Below are 21,603 nucleotides of genomic sequence, written 5' to 3'. Positions count from 1 at the left end.
TGATTTAGTTTCCAACCATCTATCTTCACTCCCATTCCTTCCCATTCCAGTCGTCGCATGATGTTCTCGAGGGTGGCACTGAAGAGTTTCGGTGAAATGGTATCACCCTGCCGCACCCCTCTTGACATCAACGATCACTTCTTTGTAGAATGGTGAGATCCTGGTAGTGAATCTGCAATACAGCTCATGGAGGATCCTGATGTATTGGGCTTGAATGCCCTGATTGACTAGGGCTTCCATGACCACTTCCGTCTCAACAGAATCAAAGGCCTTCTTTAAATCAATGAACGTTAAACAGAGCGGCATCTTGAACTCCCGAGAAACCTCAATGAGCTTGGTTATCATGTGGATATGGTCGATGGTGCTGAATCCTTGCGGAACCCGGCTTGCTCGCCTGGTTGTCCTTCATCTAGTGTTCTGCCAATCCTATTTAGGATGACTCGAGTGAACAACTTATAGATGACAGACAATAGGCAGATTGGGCAATAGTTGCCAATGTCATGGATGTCTCCCTTCTTGAACAGTAGTACGGTCCTGCTGGATTCTGATCAAGAATCAGGGACGCTGTCTCATTTGCCAAGATGTCAAAAATCAGATGGGCTGGTCACGTAATGAGATTTAAAGACGACCGCTGGACTAGAGCTGTTACTGACTGGATTTCACGGGATGTCAAAAGACCGCATGGCCGCCCACCTACCAGATGGTCAGACTTCTTCGTCAAGATCATGAACGATCGGTTTGAGGCCCTTCATGTTCCCGGAGCGAACAGATGCCATTGGGCTACACTAGCACGCGACAGGGACAAATGGAGACGTTACTGGCGCCCGCTCGAGCAAATCAACGACTAACGGGAAGTTAAGTGATTAAGTGATTAAGTGATGATTATCTAAAGTGGAGGCATACTGCAGGTAATTTGGGATTTTGTTTTTTTTCTGGGAGTTGAGCACAGCGGGTAGGGCATTTGCCTTGTGTGCAGCCGACCTGGGTTTGATTCCTCTGTCCCTCTCGGAGAGCCCGGCAATCTACCGAGAGTATCCTGCCCGCATGGCAGAGCCTGGCAAGCCCCCCATGGTATATTCGATATGCAAAAAACAGTAATAAGTCTCACAATGGAGACGTTACTGGTGCCCACTCGAGCAAATCGATGAACAGGAGGACAGTGCTACAGTGCAGTGCTACCCCTGCCCTTAGCTGTGTCTCATTTTTCCCAAGTTCATTCCTCTTTGTCACTCTCTGCAGAGAATAAACTTTCTCTGTTCTGCCAGGGGTAGGAGAAGCATTGGCCAATCTACAGAAAAGTTTATATAAGATCAGACTGCTTCTTAAACAGATTACCTATCAATCCTTCTTTTCTTTTCCCTTTATTTCAATGAGTCTGCAAGTTGTTTACCTTTTTGTCTGACAGGAAGGTAGTTATCTCTGTATGTAAGTTGAATTGGTTCTCAGAATTCTTCACTATTACCTTTGAATTTAATGTCCTTGGTACTACTAAATTTTGGTTGGTCTGTCACTTCCTCTATTCTGTTTTCCATCTTTGTGACTTATGCCTTTTTCTGAAATACCTTCTGGTAAGATTTTAGAAGGAGTAAGAGGAAATACAATGATTGAATTCACCGTCTTCGTCAGCAGCAGTTGCTTTAGTAAAAATACTTCTCAAGATCATATCAGTAAAAGTCTGCTAGAATGGAAAGCATTTCAAATTTTTACTATATAACTTTGGTTTCTTTTTTTACTCATGTTCATATAGAATTGGAAAATATGACTTCGAGCTTTATGTCAATGATTATAGATGTGTATTGGCTATTTATGGATTCAACCATTTCATTAGGTGCTATAAGGATAAGAATGATGCCTAATTCAAGGTTAAAGTTTGGGACAGTAGAGATAATAGTTGGTAAGGCACTTGCATACAACTGACCCTGGTATCACAAATGATTAATCCCTGGTACCATATATGGTTCCCCAAGCACTGCCAGGAGTGATCCCTGAGCACAGAGACAGGAATCAGACTTGAGCATAGCTGGGTATGACCCAAAACCCAAAACAATGATAATAATTCAAATTTTACTAGAGGATTTATCTATTTGTAACCCTAACTTACACCTATTTAGAAGTATACAAACTTCCTTTCCTAAATTATCGCTATGAATTGAGCCAGGTCATGGCAATTAATTTGTATTCTTCTCTCTTTTTTCAGTTCATTTGTCTTCCTTAAGATTTTCACAAAAGCAAAATTTACAATCTTAGCTATATATCACTTAAACGTAAGCAACAAAAGAGAAAATAATTTGACCAAAATTGACCTGATATTATAGATGAGAGGGAGACCATTGAGTCTTATTTTATCAGTGCTGAATTTATAGATAGCTGTAAAAATAAAGTTTCCACTAAGCAGTCACACAATTTCTACACATTTCTTCTAGTCCCCCTGACTCAGCATTATGAAATCACGAATCTACCTTTTCTATCAATTTGCCTGTTTGGGGCTTTCCTTATAAGTAGCATATTATAAAATATCCCGTCTTTATGACTTACTTCTCTCAAGTAATGTCTCCAAGATCCTAAACTTCACTTTTCTTATCAGGCAACTGGGGTGGTAGTGGGGGGCAGGTTCAAGGTTGAGGAAGAAGGGCACAAAGGAGCTTAGGCCACACCTGGCACTTCTCAGGGGCTATACCAGTTTCTGCTCAGGAGTGACTTCTGATAGCGCTCCATGTATAGTCTGAGCCTTACCCTGGGCTCAGAGCAGGGTCACCTTCGTTGCAAGGCAGGCACCATACACCTGTACTATCTATGGGCTAGTCAGTGAATGTGTTCCTAGTGCTGCTCCAGCCTTGTACAAGCAACATAGGGAATATTTTATTCCAAGCATCTGGATATTTCAAATAATACAGCTTATATCAAATGCAAGTCACAGGTTTTTTTCCCATTTTTAGTTTGACTTCCAGTTTAGTTGGTCACTACATTTACTAGAGTTAGTGCTTCCTCTAATAACTTGTCTGCAGATTTAGTGTTTCACTATTTCACAAAACTCTTGGAATTTTACTACTAATAATTACTACAAGTATTATAACCATATCTGACTTTTTTCATTCACAGACATAATGAGAGTTATTTTTATGTTTTTGAAATGTAAACACAACATATATTTTGTACCTTTCACATATGTCAAAAGACAGGGGAGAAGCACAAGTTGATTTTGTAAATTTTCATTTACTTTGTAATGACTTTGAGCCTTTTTTCTTTAGCCTTCCTTTGAACACAAATCTAGAGACATATCTAAAACCTATATTTCTCACTCTTTACAAAACTGTTGATCTCTGATGTAAAGTTTAGGGGGTTATTAAAATGTTATGATAATATTTCTTATAAACAAGTTTTAAGCCAAAATACAAACCTTCTTTCCTGTAATTTGCAATCTTTTAGAATTAAAGGGTAAAATAGTGTATTAAGTATTAAGTGACTATTGTACCTAATTTGGGCTGGAGCCATAGCACAGCAGTAGAGTGTTTGCCTTGTGCACAGCCAGCCCGGCTGAGCTGGGTTCGATTCCTCTGCCCCTCTCGGAGAGCCCTGCAATCTACCGAGAGTATCTCGCCTGCACGGCAAAGCCTGGCAAGCTACCCGTGATATATTCAATATGCCAAACACAGTAACAACAAGTCTCAAAATGGAGATGTTACTGGGCCCGCTCGAGCAAATCGATGAACAACGGGAGGACAGTGTTTGTTTTTTTGGTTTGTGCCTAATTTAAACTTTCTGTTTCTTTTCTCTTCTTCTTGTTTCCAGCTTTCTAAGAAGTATGGAGTTCATGTTTGTGGGGAAGGTGGAGAGTATGAAACATTCACTTTGGATTGCCCTCTATTTAAGAAGAAAATAATTGTGTAAGATATCTCAGCATTTTCTTCTATTTTCCTAAATTTAAGTGATGGAAGCAACTTAGCATTAAGCTTGAGGCAAGTTTTGTTGGGAAAAATAGAACATGTCCTCTAAGTTCACAAACACTCAATTTGTTTAATACCAGTGAAGTCGTCTGAATACCTAAATCAATACCTGACAAGACGAGGCCTTCATAGAAGGCTATAAACTTTTTAGACATTGCACTTTCGTTTACTTGCTGATTATGGCCTGCAGTAAAACTGGTACCTACACACTGACACTTTTATCCTTTCATGAAGTGTGAATTGCCTATATTATTTATCTTTCATTACAGCTACATTTGATAAACTGCCACATCAGTAGCCTGTGGGTTCCATTAAAACCATCCTCTTTTTCTTCTTTCTTGGTTTTAACAACTTAGAATGGTAATACTAAATATTTCTCCTCAATTACTTGGAGTTGTTTTTACATTTCAACTTTGTTTTTAAATGAATTCAGTTTATGGTGAGTAGTGCAATTCTTTGCCATAAATTGTTAAAAATAGTAGAGTGAGAAACAGGAACTTTCATCAGTTTATTACATTATTATCCATACACTAATTTATGTTGTGTTTTGCATATGCTAAAAGAGCACTTTATCTGCTTTTCTTCAGCTGTTACGCATTTTGGAAAAGATTGTCAGAATGAATTTCAGAAATGTCATTTGATGAAGTATGAGAATCCTGCATTGAATGGACAGTTTGAGTATTTTCAACATTAATAGATGAGTCTTTTGGGGCCAGAGGAATAATACAGAGGCCAAGGCATATGGCCAAACCCAGTTCACTCCCCAGTGCCACATGATCTCCCCAATACCAATGAGTGTGGCCCCTAGAGTTCCCCAGACACTACCAGGGTGATCCAGGAAACCTCCTGGCATCCTGGCCTGTAGCACCATATCCTCAGACCCTTATACTGAACCAACAGCAAGATTGGCCAAGAGTTACAGGGAAAGACCCTGAACTATTCCTACATTCGCCCACTTTTTAATGTTCTTTTAACGTTTTCCCTTAATTATATGGCAAAATATTTGGCAAATACAATTTGGCAATTATTATTCAATAATTATTTGGCAAATATTTATTAAATATTATATCCAATGCAAATTTGGGGGAGCCAGCACATTTAAGGGAAGATGCCACAGAATAGTACTTTTCTTATTTATTTGAAAATTTGAGCAATACAGAAGTCTAGAACAGTCTATAATTTTAAGATATATATGAATTTACATCACATACAGAAACTCTTGTTTTTATTTATTGTTCTTTATGCCGAAAAGTTGAATCTTTTTGACTTTAAAATTTTGTAGACAAGGAAGCCTAAGTCTGATTGAAACAATTGCATGAGGGGAATTAGTCATGGTATGGAAGACAGAAGTACCAAGGGAGGTATATAAAAAGCCTCTAGTGCCAGAATGAGCCATACTGTTCAACTGAATAATCATTTACTGAGGCAAATTATGTGGGTGGAACTCTGCAAGCTGCTACCATACTCTGTAGGAGGTCTTCCTTTAACGGAATAAACAGGCAAATCAATATAAGTGGTAAGTGCTAACATATGGGTATGTACTTGAGAACACAGAGAAGCCTCCATCTTTTTGTTCTTATTCATTTTTCAGTTAACCACTAATCTAATTGTGCTGCTTAAGACTATTCTTTGCTGGGGCTAGAGATAAAGTATAAAGAGTAGGGTGCTTGCCTTACACATGGCTGACCCAGGTTCAATCCCTTTTACCTTATATGGTTCCCTGAGCCCACCGGGAGTGATCCCAGAGTGCAGAGCCAGGAGTAAGAGGAGTAAACCCTGAACACCACCAGATGTGGCCCCAAAACCATTAGGAAAAAGAAAAATCCTAGGGCTGTCTGTGGATAACAGAGAAATGGAATCACAGAAATGACACTAGTAGTTGTTTGTAAGGATAAGGTTCTGTACATGGATAATAACTATTTACAATTGTCTTTTCAGGTGAGAGGTAGGAACAAACACTCATGGTTATTGAGAGATATCAGAGTCTTAAAACTTTATTCTTTTTAAATAATTTATTGTTTTAAAACTGCTATTATTTTGAAATGAATAAGTAGGGTCTGACCTCACATCTGGAGAACCTGACAACAGTAAAAAGACTCAGATCTGTCTCGGTTATTCCCATTTAACTCCCTAGAAGTTGTAGTTATGGCAACTCATTGATAGTGTCTGAGTGTAGAAAGTCTCGGTGTTTAAGAGACTCATTATGTTAGCATACGCAAAGAAGGAGGGCAGCAACTGTAAAGCATTTCTGCTGCATCATAATTGGTGACACTTGTATTTGGATTACTATAATATTCCAGTAAAGCCTAAATTTAGGATTCAGAGAAGTTCATGAGGTCTTCAAAAACCAAAGAACTTTGAAAGCCCAGTTCCATTTTAGGTTTATGCACTAGAAAAAAGAATTTGTGTTTTTATTGTTTAAAAACTCTTCATTTGAGATCTAATCTGTTGACATAGTTTCATAAGTGAAATGGTATTAGTCAGTTAGAGATTATAGACAATAGAAGTCATGAAAACCATTTTTCTCTTCATTTAGTGTTCAGAATGTACTTATTTTCTCTAGATAATAATCTCAATTCAGAATGCAGTAATAAATTAAGTGAGCTGTTTCTATCAACCTTCTATTTCTTGAGGGAATAAAGGCCATGCACTGATAATAGAGAGTTTGAAAACCCTTTCTACTGACATAGCATTAGTTCACATTAGTTATATTTTTAGTGCAAACCATAGATATCAAAACCAAGGTACAAAGATTGGGCATAACTAAGGCTCATGGTCAGTTTCCAATGCTGAATTCAGGAACCAAGAGATTGTAATTTAATATGAGTATGAGTATTGATAGAAATTTGAATGTAAATCTGACTGAGGAATCAAGACTAGATCAGACCTGGCAACTCTGGGTTAAATGGAGAAATAAAACCACTAGACTTAAAAAAAAGAAAGAAAAAAAGAGTGGGTGTGTAGCATAAAGCAAAAGCAAGAACTCTTCATCACTTTCCATTCCTCCCTGTATACTGGAAGCATCTTAGTTGATACACATCTAAACATATGTACAATGGATTCTGCCTCTTTAATGATTCTATTTCTATTCTATTATTTTCTTTTTATGTCATAGGGGCTATCTTAATATTATCAGTGTTTTATAAACATAATAATATATATTTGATAGCAATTCATAAAGTGTAGTTGATTTTTTTTTGTCAAACTTCTTTTTCCTCTTTCTCTAATCCTAAAGTGAAAATAAAACAGATTTTTCCCATAAAAATATAACATTGTAGGGCAAAGTATTTTTTTTCTTGTTGCAAACAAGTTTACATTACAAAAGTTGATTTTTAAAAATATATTACTTCAGTAACAAAGAGTCAAGTGAAGTAGGAATTTATCTTCAGGGCCAGAGCAGGTAGGGCATTTGCCTTGCATGTGACAGACCTGAGTTCAATCCTGAGCACCACATGTAGTCCCCTGAGCCCCACCAGGAGTGATCATGGAGTGCAGAGCCATGAATAATCTCTAGCATTGCTGGGTGTGGCTCCAAAACAGAAACAAACAAAATAAAACAAACAAATGAAATTTATTTTTCTGTACTATCCTGGCTAAAGGCTATTAACATATATTATTATAAGCAATGGAACAAGTTCCTGAGGCATTAAAGAAATAAGAAACATTTTTTTAAATTCTAATTGAAATGTAAAGATTATTATTTTAATAAATAACAATAAAATAGCTATTGGAATTTCACACAAAATCTTAATTATTTATGTATACTTTACAGTATACTTTTGATAAAAGTTGAACTAATTTACATGTATCCATATGGCACGAGCAAGTAGTTGATACCATTTTACCTGATTGTGGTAATTACTATGTCACACCGTCAATTTTAATAGCAATGATATTGCAGTGTGAAGAGTTCAACTAGAGCTTAAAACCATCACTAGTATTGCTTTTGTGAGGGATAATTGAGATTTTTGTGTAACACTGAATGAATTACCTCTTGAAAATGAGAAGAATAATGAAGATAAAGTACTATTGTTTAATGGTTAGCCCATATCAAGCAAATTTGTGAAAGTGAAATTGAATAGGAGTTCTAAAACTTAACACTGTTCAGAGATGTTTTAAGTGTACCTGAAAATTGAACTGTGTGTCCTCATAAAGATGAAAGCTTCATTACTTTTTCTTGAAAGGTTAGTGTTCATGATTCTTTCCTCAGATAATGAACTACTAATAAAATTTGTTAATCACTACATATTGTATTCCAAAGGAAATAAATATTAGATGACAGTTTTTGGTCTCTTTTAGTCACTAGTAGAAATGATTTCCACAATATAGGTAGTAGGTAAATACTTAAGAATTTTTATATTTCAGGGATTCATCTGAAGTTGTTATGCATTCGGCTGATGCATTTGCACCTGTGGCATACCTGCGCCTTTTAGATTTGCATTTGGAAGACAAGGCAAGTAAACCTAAACTTGACAGTGATCTCAAAAAAAATAATAATAATAAAAACCTTAAATATGCTTTGGCTTTGTATATATAATTCTGTAATAAATAATGGTTAAAAGATTATTATTATTATTAAGATATATTATATATCTTACTGATTCAATAATATATATTAAACCTTTATTTTAAAATATTAGAGCTCTATACTATACAAAATATTACATTTCTGAAGAATTAATTGAGCACAATTAACATGCATCATTTGAGAAGACAGTATAACATCTAACCAACTAATAAATAACTTAATAAAATAAGAATTAGGTTATTGTGCATAAGCATTAAGCAAGAGCATCAATTACACTTTCATTATGCAAAGTTCAAGAGGAAAGAAAAAGGAGAAATATAGCATTTTCAAAAAATATCCAAGAGAACAAAAATGGAAGTAGAGATAGAGGTCAAATATGTGATAAAGTTCTATTTTATACTATTTTATATACATTGATTGTCAAAATACCACAGAATATCTATTTGAAAATCTTTGGTAGATGTATTGTAAACCATAGTGCCCAAAAGAAAAAGGGAGGGGGGGAGGGAGGGAGAGAGAGAGAGAGAAAGAGAGAGAGAGAGAGAGAGAGAGAGAGAGAGAGAGAGAGAGACGACAGACTGGGCTGGCAGGGTGATGGGAGGAAAATTGGTGAAGGTGAGGGATGGGAAATGTACACTGGTGAAGGGACCACATTGTAGAACTGAAACCCAATCATAAACAACTTTGTAATTGTGTGCCTAGCAGTGATTCCATTTATAAAAGAAAAAGAAAGAAAGAAAATATTTGGTAGAACAGGTAACAATCTGATTAGGTCTTTTGATTAAAATGTCTGGTTCTTCAGTAAGCACAAAAACTATAACTTTTAATTAACAAATTATGGGGATAGGGACAAGATACAAGGAACACTGCACCAGAGTAGACATAGGAATGGGAGAATGATCATGGACACTTTGGTGGTGGGGACCCATTATATCTTTGCAACAATACCAGCAACTCTGGTTTAACCCTGTCACCTAAACTGTTAGTATTTTTTTTATGAAAGAAAGTGTGTTTTCTGAGATGCGATTTTGTATATATCATCATAGAAATGAAAGCTAAAGTTATGTGAGCAAATGATGTGAGAAAAAAAGTATTCTGCATCTTTAATGGTCTATTACCAAATCTTGAAACATACTTATAGTGCGTATATATAATTAATACTATATAATAATAAATATAATGTCATGTAACCCTAAAAATCTCTGAATGGAAAAACTTCTAAGAGTAAAACACATATCATCATTTCTCCAGCAAAAAATAGGAAAGACCAGACTGACAGTAGGAATTGTACTAGAAAATCACTAGTGGTGACCTTTTACCAAAAAGTAACTAAAGAATGGCGTTTACTTGCAAACATTCTTGAGATTTACTGAAAGTAACCCATTCCTTTCTGGATCTCTGTTACTTTTTTAACCATAATTCACACCCAGAAAAAAAAACCTTACATTCCTTGATGAGACAAGTTAGCTGCTACATGTTCAGCTCTAAATAAATATTTTATTATTCACCTTGCTGTTTTATTCTTCATAGTCTATTTAATCTATTGCAGAAAAAAATGTTCTTTAAGATGAAATATTCACTGATAATAAATATGGTGCCTCTTCTTTCATTTTTTTGTAGGTGTCCTCAGTGCCTGACAACTGCACAACATCTAATTATATACATAATTCTTGAAAAGCTACTTTAAATATTTTTACTATGCTATCATTTATGTATAAGAAGAGTTACATAATGTTTTCTGAATTATTACGGCCAGTTTTTTTGTCTAAACTTTTCACTCATATATATATATATATATATATGTATAAACTTATAATATCAGTACAGCATTTACCTTGCATGTGACCAACCCAGGTTCCATACCTGGCACTATGCTTTGCTCATTAGTATTACAAGAACTGTATTCTTTCTCTGACTTCTGTTAACATACCGTGTCTGTGGCAACTCTGTGCTATGTGCCTTTTGCTTCCCTTTTTGCTTTGTCTCTAACTCTTATTTCTATATGGTTTCTTTGCTTTCATCACACTCATTTGTTTTCTTCCTTCTCTCCTTTCTGTTATCATCTCTGCCAGTAATATTTGCAAAGATACTGAAACTAGGGATGAAATGGTAATCACTTAATTTTACCAATTTAATGTATAAAACTGAGTATCATCAGGTTATTTTCATTTTGAGTAAACTGTTTCAACATTATTGAATGGTCAGGAAAGCTGTAGTTAACTCTTAGTGATTATTTTATAACTGATTAAAATTCCATCTTTAGAATTACTTGTATTGACTTTAGATGGTCTTATTTTAAATAGACTTTATTTTTAATGTAGATTGGGCTTCACAACAGATTTGAACAGAGTTCTCATAAATCCTATCCCACATATATACAAACTCCCTCACTATCAATATCTAGCACCAGAGTTATACATTTGTTACAATCACTGAATTTACATGGACATATCATTAGCTTTAAGAGTGCATAGTATACATTACTGTTACTTCTTATTTTCCTTCTTCTGGATTGCTGGAGATGGGGGAGTGACAGGTGGGAAGAGGGGTTGGAACATGCCTGGTGATGATCAGGGACTATATTGCAGTGCCAGGGATCAAATCAGGTTCAGCTGCATGCAAGGCAATCACCTTAACCCCTGTATTATCTCTCTAGCCCACTGCTATTCATTATTGACGGGCTTTTTAATTTGTTGGGGTTTTTTTGTTTGTTTTATTTTGTTTGGGAACCACACCTGGCAATGCTCAGGACTTCCTCCTGCCTTTGCATTCAGGACCTACTCCTGGCATTGCCCAGGGGACTATACAGGATGTTGGGGATTGAATCTGGTCAGCTATGTGCAAGGCAAGCATTCTAACTGCTGTACTGTCACTCTAGTCCCCTCATTTTTGATATTGTATATTGTTTTGGGTATCCACTATTATAATATCATAAAAATCTTATGTGCTACCTCTGTTCACCTTTTCTTTCCTTCTAATTCCTGAAAACCACTAATCTTTATGTCTTCATAATTCTGGCTTTTTCAGCATGCTGTTTATTTGAAATCATATGATATACAGACTTTTTAACTGGGTCTGGTTCTTTGATGTCTCTTCATGAATTTTTAAGTGATGAATTAATTGTCCCATTGTTCAGCTGTCCCACAATTCATTTATCTATTCACCTACCAAGATATATCCTGTTGCTTTAAAGTTTTGGAAATTATGAATAAAGCTGCTATCACGATCACGATCACGACCACCCTGTTGTTCGTCGATTGCCTCGAGCAGGTGCCAGTAACGTCTTCTTCGTCCTAGCCCTGAGATTTTTTTTTTTAAAGTGCCATATTCAAGGCTTTTTCAGGGTTAGGAGAATGAGACCCATCATTGTTACTGGTATTTGGCATATTGGGTATACCACGGGGAGTTTGCCAGACTCTGCCATGTGGGCATGTTACATTTGGTAGCCTGCCAGTTTGACCAAATTAGGAATGAGATGATAAGATGTTGCGCGGCCGCATTCGCATTCCGGGAGCTGAGTGTGATAATCTCTGGATCCTGGCCGTTGTTGGAGTTACACGGCAGTTGGTGGGTGTAACTGTCTAGTTACCTTCCAGTAACTGTCTAGTTACCTTCCAGCTACCTTCCAGTCCCAAACTGTGCAGGCTTGGAGATCTCAGCCCCGGGTCCCACACACCTGGGTTCCTCTGTCAGTTCTTTTATGCGTGAGGCTCATCCAAGTGTGTGGAGAGTGCTCCCAGCATGGCCTTGGCTGGGCCTCGGTGGTCTTCAGTTGTTGGGCCCTGGTGGAGACAGTCAGGCATAGGGTAGGAGACTCTGTCTTATTCTCTCCCAGGAGCTGAGTGTGATGATCTCTGGATCCTGGCCGTTGTTGGAGTTACACGGCAGTTGGTGGGTGTAACTGTCTAGTTACTGGCAGGTCCAGTCCCAAACTGTACAGGCTTGGAGATCTCAGCCCCGGGTCCCACACACCTGGGTTCCTCTGTCAGTTCTTTTATGCGTGAGGCTCATCCAAGTGTGTGGAGTGTGCTCCCAGCATGGCCTTGGCTGGGCCTCGGTGGTCTTCAGCTGTTGGGCCCTGGTGGAGACAGTCAGGCATAGGGTAGGAGACTCTGTCTTGTTCTCTCCCAGGAGCTGAGTAAAAGCTGCTCTAAACATTAAATATAAGTTCTTATATTTCATCCTTTTTGGGTAAATGCCAAGGAGTATGACTGTTGAACTTTGTGGTGGGTAAGTTTGTTCATTTTGGGACTGGGAAGATAGTACAGTAGGTAGGGCATTTGCCTGGCCTGTGGCCAATCTGGGTTAAATCTCCAGCACCCCATATGGTCCCCCTAAGCATCACCAGATGTGGTCTGAAAACAAACAAAAAGTTTGTTTTGTTTTATAAAAAGTCACCACGTCCAGAGTATCATGTTGAGTGAAATGAGTCAGAAGGAGAGGGACAGATATAGAATGACTGCATTCATTTGTGGTATATTAAATATAGTAGAAGACCAATATCATGGCCAGGGAAAACGAGGGCTAGGAGGAATGGTCAGTGGTTGGAACTAAGCACAAGTGTGTGTGGGGTTGAGGGTAGGTTAGATAGAGAGGAGACCGGTATGACAATAGTAGCTGGGAATGCTCACTCTGGATAAAATCTGAGGTTTAAAAGTAGGAAAAGGAATTTTCTTGTTAACCTTTCAGTATCAGTATTGCAATCCCAAAAGGAGAGAGACAGAGAGAGAGAGAGAGAGAGAGAAGAGAGAGAGAGAGAGAGAGAGGAAAAGTGCCTGCCATAGAAGCAGGTAGGGGGTGATGGGAGGGAACTTGGGGACACTGGTGCTGGGAAATGTACACTGGTGGGGGGGATTGGGTGTTGGTATACTGTATGACTAAAATCATGAACAGCTTTGTAAGGGTTTATCTCACAGTGATCCAATTAAAAACGTTAAAAAAAAAAGCCACCCGTTCCGGTCCGTCCTTCACGCCCTACCGAGGTCACCAGTTGCCCCCCGCGAGCGGCTCTCCAGCACGGCCACGGCCCCAGAAGCACAAGGACTTAATGCAGAACCCGACAGCTTGGAGCAGAAAAGTGAACGGACTATGCGTTAATCCAGGCCATCAGGTCTGTCCGGAGGATAAAGGGTGTTGCCCCAGTCGCCTTCTCCTCTCTGGAAAGAAAGATGACGGCCGCATGGGAGCCTTGTGGACAGCAGGTATGAGCCGGGGGAGTGGGGGCGACTAAAACCTCATGGGAAGGGAGGCGTTCCAGTCTGTCCTTCACGCCCTACCGAGGTCACCAGTTGCCCCCCACGAGAGGCTCTCCAGCACGGCCACAGCCCCAGAAGCACAAGGACTTAATGCAGAACCCAGCAGCTTGGAGCAGAAAAGTGAAAGGACTATGCGTTAATCCAGGCCATCATTTCTGCCCGGAGGGGAAAGGGTGTTGGTCCCTTCTGCCCTACTCCCTCTGGAAAGAAAGATGGCGGCCACATGGGAGCCTTGTGGACAGCAGGTATGAGCCAGGGGTGTGGGGGCGACTAAAACCTCATGGGAAGGGGGGCGTTCCGGTCCGTCCTTCACGCCCTACCGAGGTCACCAGTTGCCCCCCGCGAGCGGCTCTCCAGCACGGCCACGGCCCCAGAAGCACAAGGACTTAATGCAGAACCCAGCAGCTTGGAGCAGAAAAGTGAACGGACTATGTGTTAATCCAGGCCATCAGGTCTGTCTGGAGGGGAAAGGGTGTTGCCCCAGTCACCTTCTCCTCTCTGGAAAGAAAGATGGCGGCCGCATGGGAGCCTTGTGGACAGCAGGTATGAGCCGGGGATGTGGGGGCGACTAAAACCTCATGGGAAGGGGGGCGTTTCGGTCCGCCCTTCACGCCCTACCGAGGCCACCAGTTGCCCCCCACTAGCGGTTCTCCAGCACGGCCACGACTCCAGAGCACAGAAACCAATTTCTTAACTATCTGACTTTCAGTAGAAATACTTCCAGGGTCAATAAGTAAAATAGCAGAAATCCAAAACCAACATTTAATTCTTGAACCCAGCTGTAGAAAGCAAATCACTTCACAATGCTTTGTCAGCATGTCTGATTCGGGGGGGGAGTAAACTCTAAATAATAGTGGTGAATCTTTTATTGAAACAATGAATCTAATCAAAGCAGATAGAGTGTTAACTAGAATTCATCTGCCCCACAGGGACTGGGAGGGGTGGGGGGGTGGGGTTTTATTGGGGTTCTTCATGGTAAAAAATAAGTTTTGGTAAAGGGAAATGTGCTTGATATTTGCATGACTGAGACCTAAACCTGAAAGCTTTGTAACCTTTCCCATGGTGATTCAATAAATAAATAAATAAATTTTAAAAAAAAAGCCACCAAGTCCTTTGACACTACCATTTTGCAGTCTCACCAATGATACACGAGCATTCCTGCTGCTCCACATTTCTTACCAGTCTTTTGGACTTCTACCATTTCAAACATCTGTGCCTCAGTCTTTTAGTTTGCATCCTACTGTGAACTTTATTGTAAGGCATCTTTTCATATTTGTAGTTGCCATTTCTTATCTTGTCTGATGAAGTTTCTGATCAGGTCTTTCATCCATGTGTATCCATGTGTATCTAAGTTGTTCACTTTTAACTACTGATTTTTATAATTTTTATATATTTTAATAATAGTTTTCTATTAATTATTCCTTTTATGGATCATATTGGAGTTACACTTAAAAGACCATAGCCAAACCAAAGATTATTTCCTTTTTCTCCTGTTTTGTCTTCTAGGAATTTTAATAATTTTAAAATCTTATATTTGCATTCAGGATCCATTTTTTATTAGTTTTTGTAGAGGTATCACATCTGTGTTAGATTCATAATTTAATATGTGGTTGTTCTAGCATCATTTGTTAAAAACTTAATTTGTTAGGTAGCTATTCTAACATCATTTGTTAACTTGCTCTGTATATTGTCATGCCTTTAACAAAGATCAGTTGTCTATATTTATATATGGGTACTTGTATGCTTTCTATTCTGTTCAGTTGAGCTAGTTGTCTCTTATTTAGCCAATACTATAATGCCTTAATACAGCTTTGCTGTTTGTCCTGAAATCAACTAATATCAATCTTCCAACTTTATTCTTTTCTTTTAGCATTTTGTTGACTATAATGCTTTTTATCTCTCTATATAAACATATCTCTATATATAAACAGAATCTCCTGCCCCCGCACCTGGCTGTCCTCACCAGGGCCCCTTGGAGGGGGGACGGTTGAATTTCTCTCCCCCCCGTGCCCTGAGCAGAGCCTCAGCAGCTGAGGACCTCCAGAGCCAGCCAGGGCCATGCTGGGACCACTCTCCACACGTCCGGATGGGCCTCATGCATGGAAGAACTGGCAGAAGAACCCAGGCATGCTGGTCCCGGGGCTGAGGTCTCCAAGCCTACTCGGATTGGGACTGGGCTTCTCCACCCAGACCCCCCCCCCATCTTCCAGTAGGTAGGTGTCACACCCACCAGCTACCACCAGTGCCAGGTTGGTCCCATCAACGGCCAAGACACAGAGACTATAAAACCCAGCTCCCGGAAGCACGCAGCAGCATTCGTGGCTGCGCGACATCTTATTTTTCCTTTGGAGAACCTGGCAGGCTACCAAAAGTATCCTGCCCCCACGGCGAGTCTGGCAAACTTCCCGTGTCATACTCAATATGCCAAATACCAGTAACAATAATGGGTCTCATTCTCCTAATCCTGAAAGAGCATTGAAATGGCTCTTTTAAAATCTCAGGGCTAGGAAGAAGGAGACGTTACTGGTGCCTGCTCTAGGAAATCGACGAACAACAGGATGATCATGATCATGATATAAACATTAGAATCAGAGATTTTGATCAGAGATTTCGAAGATTGATCAGTATATAGAGCAAGTTCAAAAGATCTGACTTTTTGACCATATTGAGACATCTTACTCATGGTTATGGAGAATCTGTTTCATTTTACTTACATTTTTGTCTGAGTTTTGGTTAGACTTTTTTATTATTATTAGTAATGTTAAGTGTTGCATAATCTGGGTCTTCTTTTTCTAGCAGGCTTTGGGTGGCATTCTGAATTCACAGAAAATAATGAGACATCCTTTCTCAGACATGTAATTGCATCCCAGTGATTTGAGTAAAGCTTTGGCCAAGTCAGCAGCTTTACTCCTCAACTGCCCCAATAGTAGAGACAGGCATTTTTCTAGAGGAAACATAAAATATTATTGCCAAAAGATAGTCAAATAAATGAAGGCAAAAATTCTGTATATTATTTTATTTTCTATCAAAATTGTATTGTCATTTCAAGCTCACATTAATCATACTTCACCTCAAAAAATGCTGAGACCTAAAATGCAGTACCTTGTATTCAAAACTCTCTAAAACTCTCTATCCCCAAATTCTCTACAGTTTCCTGTCACTCCAGCTATCAAAGATTTGCAGTCTGTCGTGATTTCAGTTATTTGCTGAACTGTGACTGATTTTTTCTGAGTCATCATTATCCAAATCCTTTTCAAGAATAAGACTGGCCACCATTTCTCTGGTAAATTTTCTTATGGCTATAGGTCACTATATTACTTTGATATTTCTTCTTCTTAAGATTTCCTGTCTTGACCAATAGTTTCTCAACATTTTACCTTCAACATATACATAAATCTAAAGTTCCTTTTATGGCTTCTGTTAAAATGTATGATTTTCTATATTTTTCCTACATGCTAGCTTATCATTCTTTGTGTGTGTGTGTGTGTGTGTGTGTGTGTGTGTGTGTGTAGTGTTCCTTTTTTTTTTTGGTCTGTTTGAGTTTTTATGGGGTGGGATATATGTGGTAGATGTTGGGTCACACCTGGTGGTGCTCAGAGCTGACTTCCAGCTTTGTGCTCAGAGATCATTGCTTGTGGTGCTCTAGGGACAGTATATAGTGCAAGGGATTAAAACTTGGTCAGCTTCATGCAAGGTAAGCACCTCACCCTCTTGGCCATCTCTTTGGCTCCTACTTTTGTTTTTAATATGAGAGAAATGGCAGTGTGCCTTCTTCCATTGCCCTAATTCCATTTGGTCATCCAGTCCCCTGGATAAAAAAGGAAATGTCTGGCTCTTAGATGGTTTAAACTGGCTGCAGTGGGGGGGAGGGGGGGGGAGGGGGCGACATGGCACAGCAGGTAGAGAGCTTGCCTTGCATGCAGCCAACTTGGATTCTATCTCCAGGACTACATATAGTTCCCTGAGCACTGACAAGAGTGATGCCTGAGCACAGGACCAGGAGTAAGCCCTGAGTACTTCTGGGTATGGCCCAACTGGCCCCCAATGACCCCCAACCATGGCTGTAATTAAGACAGAAATATGCAATATAAATTGGGATTAGATCTCTTATTCCCATTCCATGACACATTACCTTCAAAGTAACAAAGATGTTTCTAAAAACTCAAACTCCCTGAAGAATGAAGCCAAAAGTCTTTCTTCTAAATCTAATTTACTTTTTTTTTTAATTAGTGAAACACCATGAGGTACAGTTGTAGATTTACAAATTTTTGTGCTTGGATCTCGGTCACACCATGCTCAAACACCCATCCCTCCACCAGTGCCCATCTTCCACCACCAGGATAATATCCCTCCCTCCCCCATCCCCCCATCCCCCCCTGCCACTGTGGCAGGGCATTCCCCTTTGTTCTCTCTCTTGTTTTGGGTGTTGTGATCAGCAAAAGAGGCATTGAGTGGGAAACATGTTCAGTCCAGTCTGCTTTCAACCTGCATATCCCCTCCTGGGAGGATCCTCCAAACACCCTCCATTTGGTGCTCTCTTCTCTATCTGAACTGTCCCCTCCCCTAGAATACCCGGCTGGCCTCTAGGCTATGGAGTAATCCTCCTGGTGTTGATCTCAGCTATTCTTGGGTATTAATCTCATATTTTGTTATTTTATATCCCCCAGATGAATGCAATCTTCCTATGTCTATCCCTCTCTTTCTGACTCATTTCGCTTAGCATGATACTTTCCATATTGTACCACTTGTATGTAAATTTCATGACTTCATCTTTTCTAACAGCTACATAGTACTCCATTGTGTAGATGTACCAAAGTTTCTTTAACCAGTCATCTGTTCTTGGGCACTCAGGTTTCTTCCAGTTTCTGGCTACTGTAAAGAGTGCTGCAATGAACAAACAAGTGCAGATGTCACTTCGGCTACACATTTTTGCCTCTCTGGGATATATTCCCAGGAGTGGTATCGCTGGGTCAAATGGGAGCTCAATTTCTAATTTTTTGAGGAACGTCCATACTGTTTTCCAAAAGGGCTGAACCAGTCGGCATTCCCACCAACAGTGAAGGAGTGTCCCTTTCTCGCCACATCCATGCCAGCAGCGGTTGCTTTTGTTCTTTTGAATGTGGGCCAGTCTCTGAGGTGTGAGATGGTATCTCATTGTGGTTTTGATCTGCATCTCCCTGATGATTAATGATGTGGAGCATTTTCTCATGTGCTTTTTTGCCATTCGGATTTCTTCTTTGAGAAAGTTTCTGTTCATTTCATTGCCCCATTTTTTGATGGGGTTGGATGTTTTCTTCTTGTGGAGTTCAACCAGTATCTTCTATATAGATGATTCTGTTTTCATATCTTTCAATAAATAGTTTTTTTTTCTTAAGTACAGATCCTTATTTCTAAATATCTGATAAACATGACTGCCAATATGTAAGTGACCATAGGGTACAAACATTGAACTCATGTTCCCCTCCAAAAATACCTTTTCCTTTTTGAATTATTTAATATTGGGCTGGAACAATAGCATAGTGGGTAGGGCATTTTCCTTGCATGCGGCCGACTGGGTTCGATTTCTCCACATCTCTCGGAGAGCCCGGCAAGCTACCAAGAGCATTCCGCCCAAATGGCAAAGCCTGGTAAGCTACCCGTGAGTTATTCAATATACCAGAAATAGTAACAGCAAGTCTCACAATGGAGACATTACTGGTGCCCGCTCAAGCAAATTGATGAACAACGGGAGGACAGGATAGTGCTATTATTTAATATCATTGATTTCCCCCAGTATCCCAGTGCAGATTAGTGTCATTCATCTAATACAGCTGCCTTTCATTATCATGAAAATGTAATTGATAATTTTATCCTTTTTGTGCAAGTTCTAATGTGTCTCTTTACCACTTTATCTCCATTCCTATCTTTTAGTTAAAATTGTATCTTCAATTTAAGATAAAATTTCTTTTAAGTGGACATTTTGCTTTCATTCTTCCTACATTCCATCTTGTCTACTGTCATATTAATTTTCCTTTCTAAGTTTTGAATCCCAAATTGTGCTACATTGTTTTCTAAATAAGCAAAATGTTTGATCATGAATAGAGAACCCCTTCACAAGTTGCAATAATACCCCTTTTCATCAGTGTCCCCAGAAATCCCATACATCGTGGTAATACAGAACCGTAGAATTTTACCTCATGACTTATGATTCTCTCCTTCCTAGCCTTTGCTTAGTCTCTTATCTGCATTTCTTTCTTCACTTTAACTGTCTCCATCCTAACCATGATGCAGGATTGAGCACAAATACTCTTAACTTACTTATCCACATTCTTATCCTTTTGATTCTTTATTTATTGTAACAAATAACAGATTCAGCTTTTCCTCCACTTCTGTCTCTGTTCTCAGAGGGCTCTCTACCAGCTTGGGGACCCATAAATGATACTGGAATTCATAGCGACATGTAGAGCAAGTGCATGAGACTCGGTACTATCTTTCCAGTCCCCAGAATTGTTTTGTTGTTGTTGTTGTTGTTGTTGTTATAGCTGTTAAAGAACTTTTCTTTACATGTGGTTGTAATTTACTTTTTTTTTTCTTTTTAGGTCACACCCAGTGTTGTACAGTTGTAACTCCTGGTTCATGCACTCAGGAATTACTCCTGGCAGTGCTTGGGGGACCATATGGGATGCTGGGAATCGAACGCAGTCGGCCACACGCAAAGCAAATGCCCCATCCACTCTGTGCTATCACTTCAGCCCCATGTGGTTGTAATTTTTGTGTAACAATTTTTTATTATTTTCATATCCTTTGTAAGAGATATTAATTCAGTAACAACAACTTTTAATTTAATGAATTGTGTGTTGTTTTCAACATTTTTTATTATAAATTTTATATGGACCTGTGATTCAGTGATAGGCCACATCCCTTACATGTGTGAGGCCCTGAGTTTTTTGCCCAGTACTACATAAACAAAATCAAAAATTTTATAACTTTCCATATGCTTCCCTTTCATGTTACATACCATTTAATGAAAATTACTTTCTTGATTATTCCTTTTTCAATGGCTTGCTAGAGAAAAAAATTACTTTAAGCTAACTCTCATGTAAAAATACAATTTTTACAAGTTGTTAGTGTAAATTTTAAGTTACACAAGATTTTCAGGTTATACGGATGACCCTTTAACTTTTCTAATGAATAATTAATATATTCAAATTTTACCTTTGAGTTAAAATCTTAAATTATTAATGTGAGTATAAAAATTATATCAACTAAACATGGAATCTCAAACAAAATAACTGAATAATGGAAGGCTCCAGGTTAAAAATGGGGAAATATATTAAAATTTCGTCTGGGGCCCTGACTTTATTGCTTACGGCAAACTTGATGCTAAAATGTACCATATATCACCACAATGACGGTCTTGAGAAAATGAAAAATACAAAGCTTTACATAAATCAACCAAAAGATCATATTAAAATGCATAACCTTTAACAGAAGAATCAAGACTTTTACTTTTAACTATTCAGAAGCTTTTTCTTCCTTAGGAAGTTGTTTTAGATTTTTTCAGCCAACATTATGAGAAATAATATTTCAAATTAATTGTAGCAGAGTCATTACATTTATAAAGTAAAATTTCACAGAAAGTTGTCCTCAACTTTATTAATACATCCTCACTGTCACTGTCACTTTCCTCCCATTGTTCATCGATTTGCTCGAGCGGGCCCAGTAACATTGTGAGACTTGTTACTGTGTTTGACATATTGAATACGTCGCAGGTAGTTTGCCAGGCTTTGCCATGCAGGCGAGATACTCTTGGTAGCTTGCCGGGCTCTCTAAGATGGGTGGAGGAATCGAACTTGGGTTGGCCATGTTGGCTGCGTGCAAGGCAAGCGCCCTACCT

At 38.9% G+C, this 21,603-nt stretch overlaps 1 protein-coding gene across 1 annotated transcript in view; it reads left to right on the top strand.

Moving 5' to 3' along the window:
- DPH6 (diphthamine biosynthesis 6) overlaps nucleotides 1-11,687 on the top strand; it is a 159,811-nt gene extending 148,124 nt beyond the window's left edge. Inside the window, exons 7-9 of the mRNA XM_056133843.1 lie at nucleotides 3,790-3,884; nucleotides 8,310-8,397; nucleotides 10,093-11,687. Coding sequence (XP_055989818.1) covers nucleotides 3,790-3,884; nucleotides 8,310-8,397; nucleotides 10,093-10,146 — 237 coding nt within the window. The 3' untranslated portion in view covers nucleotides 10,147-11,687. The remainder of the gene's footprint in view (nucleotides 1-3,789; nucleotides 3,885-8,309; nucleotides 8,398-10,092) is intronic.
- The last annotated feature ends 9,916 nt before the right edge of the window (nucleotides 11,688-21,603 follow it).

Source organism: Sorex fumeus, unplaced genomic scaffold (genome assembly GCF_029834395.1).
Source record: "Sorex fumeus unplaced genomic scaffold, SorFum_2.1 ptg000098l, whole genome shotgun sequence".
NCBI lineage: Eukaryota > Metazoa > Chordata > Mammalia > Eulipotyphla > Soricidae > Sorex > Sorex fumeus.
The sequence above is the reverse complement of the archived record's forward strand: the minus strand, read 5'-3'. Positions and strand labels throughout refer to the sequence as shown.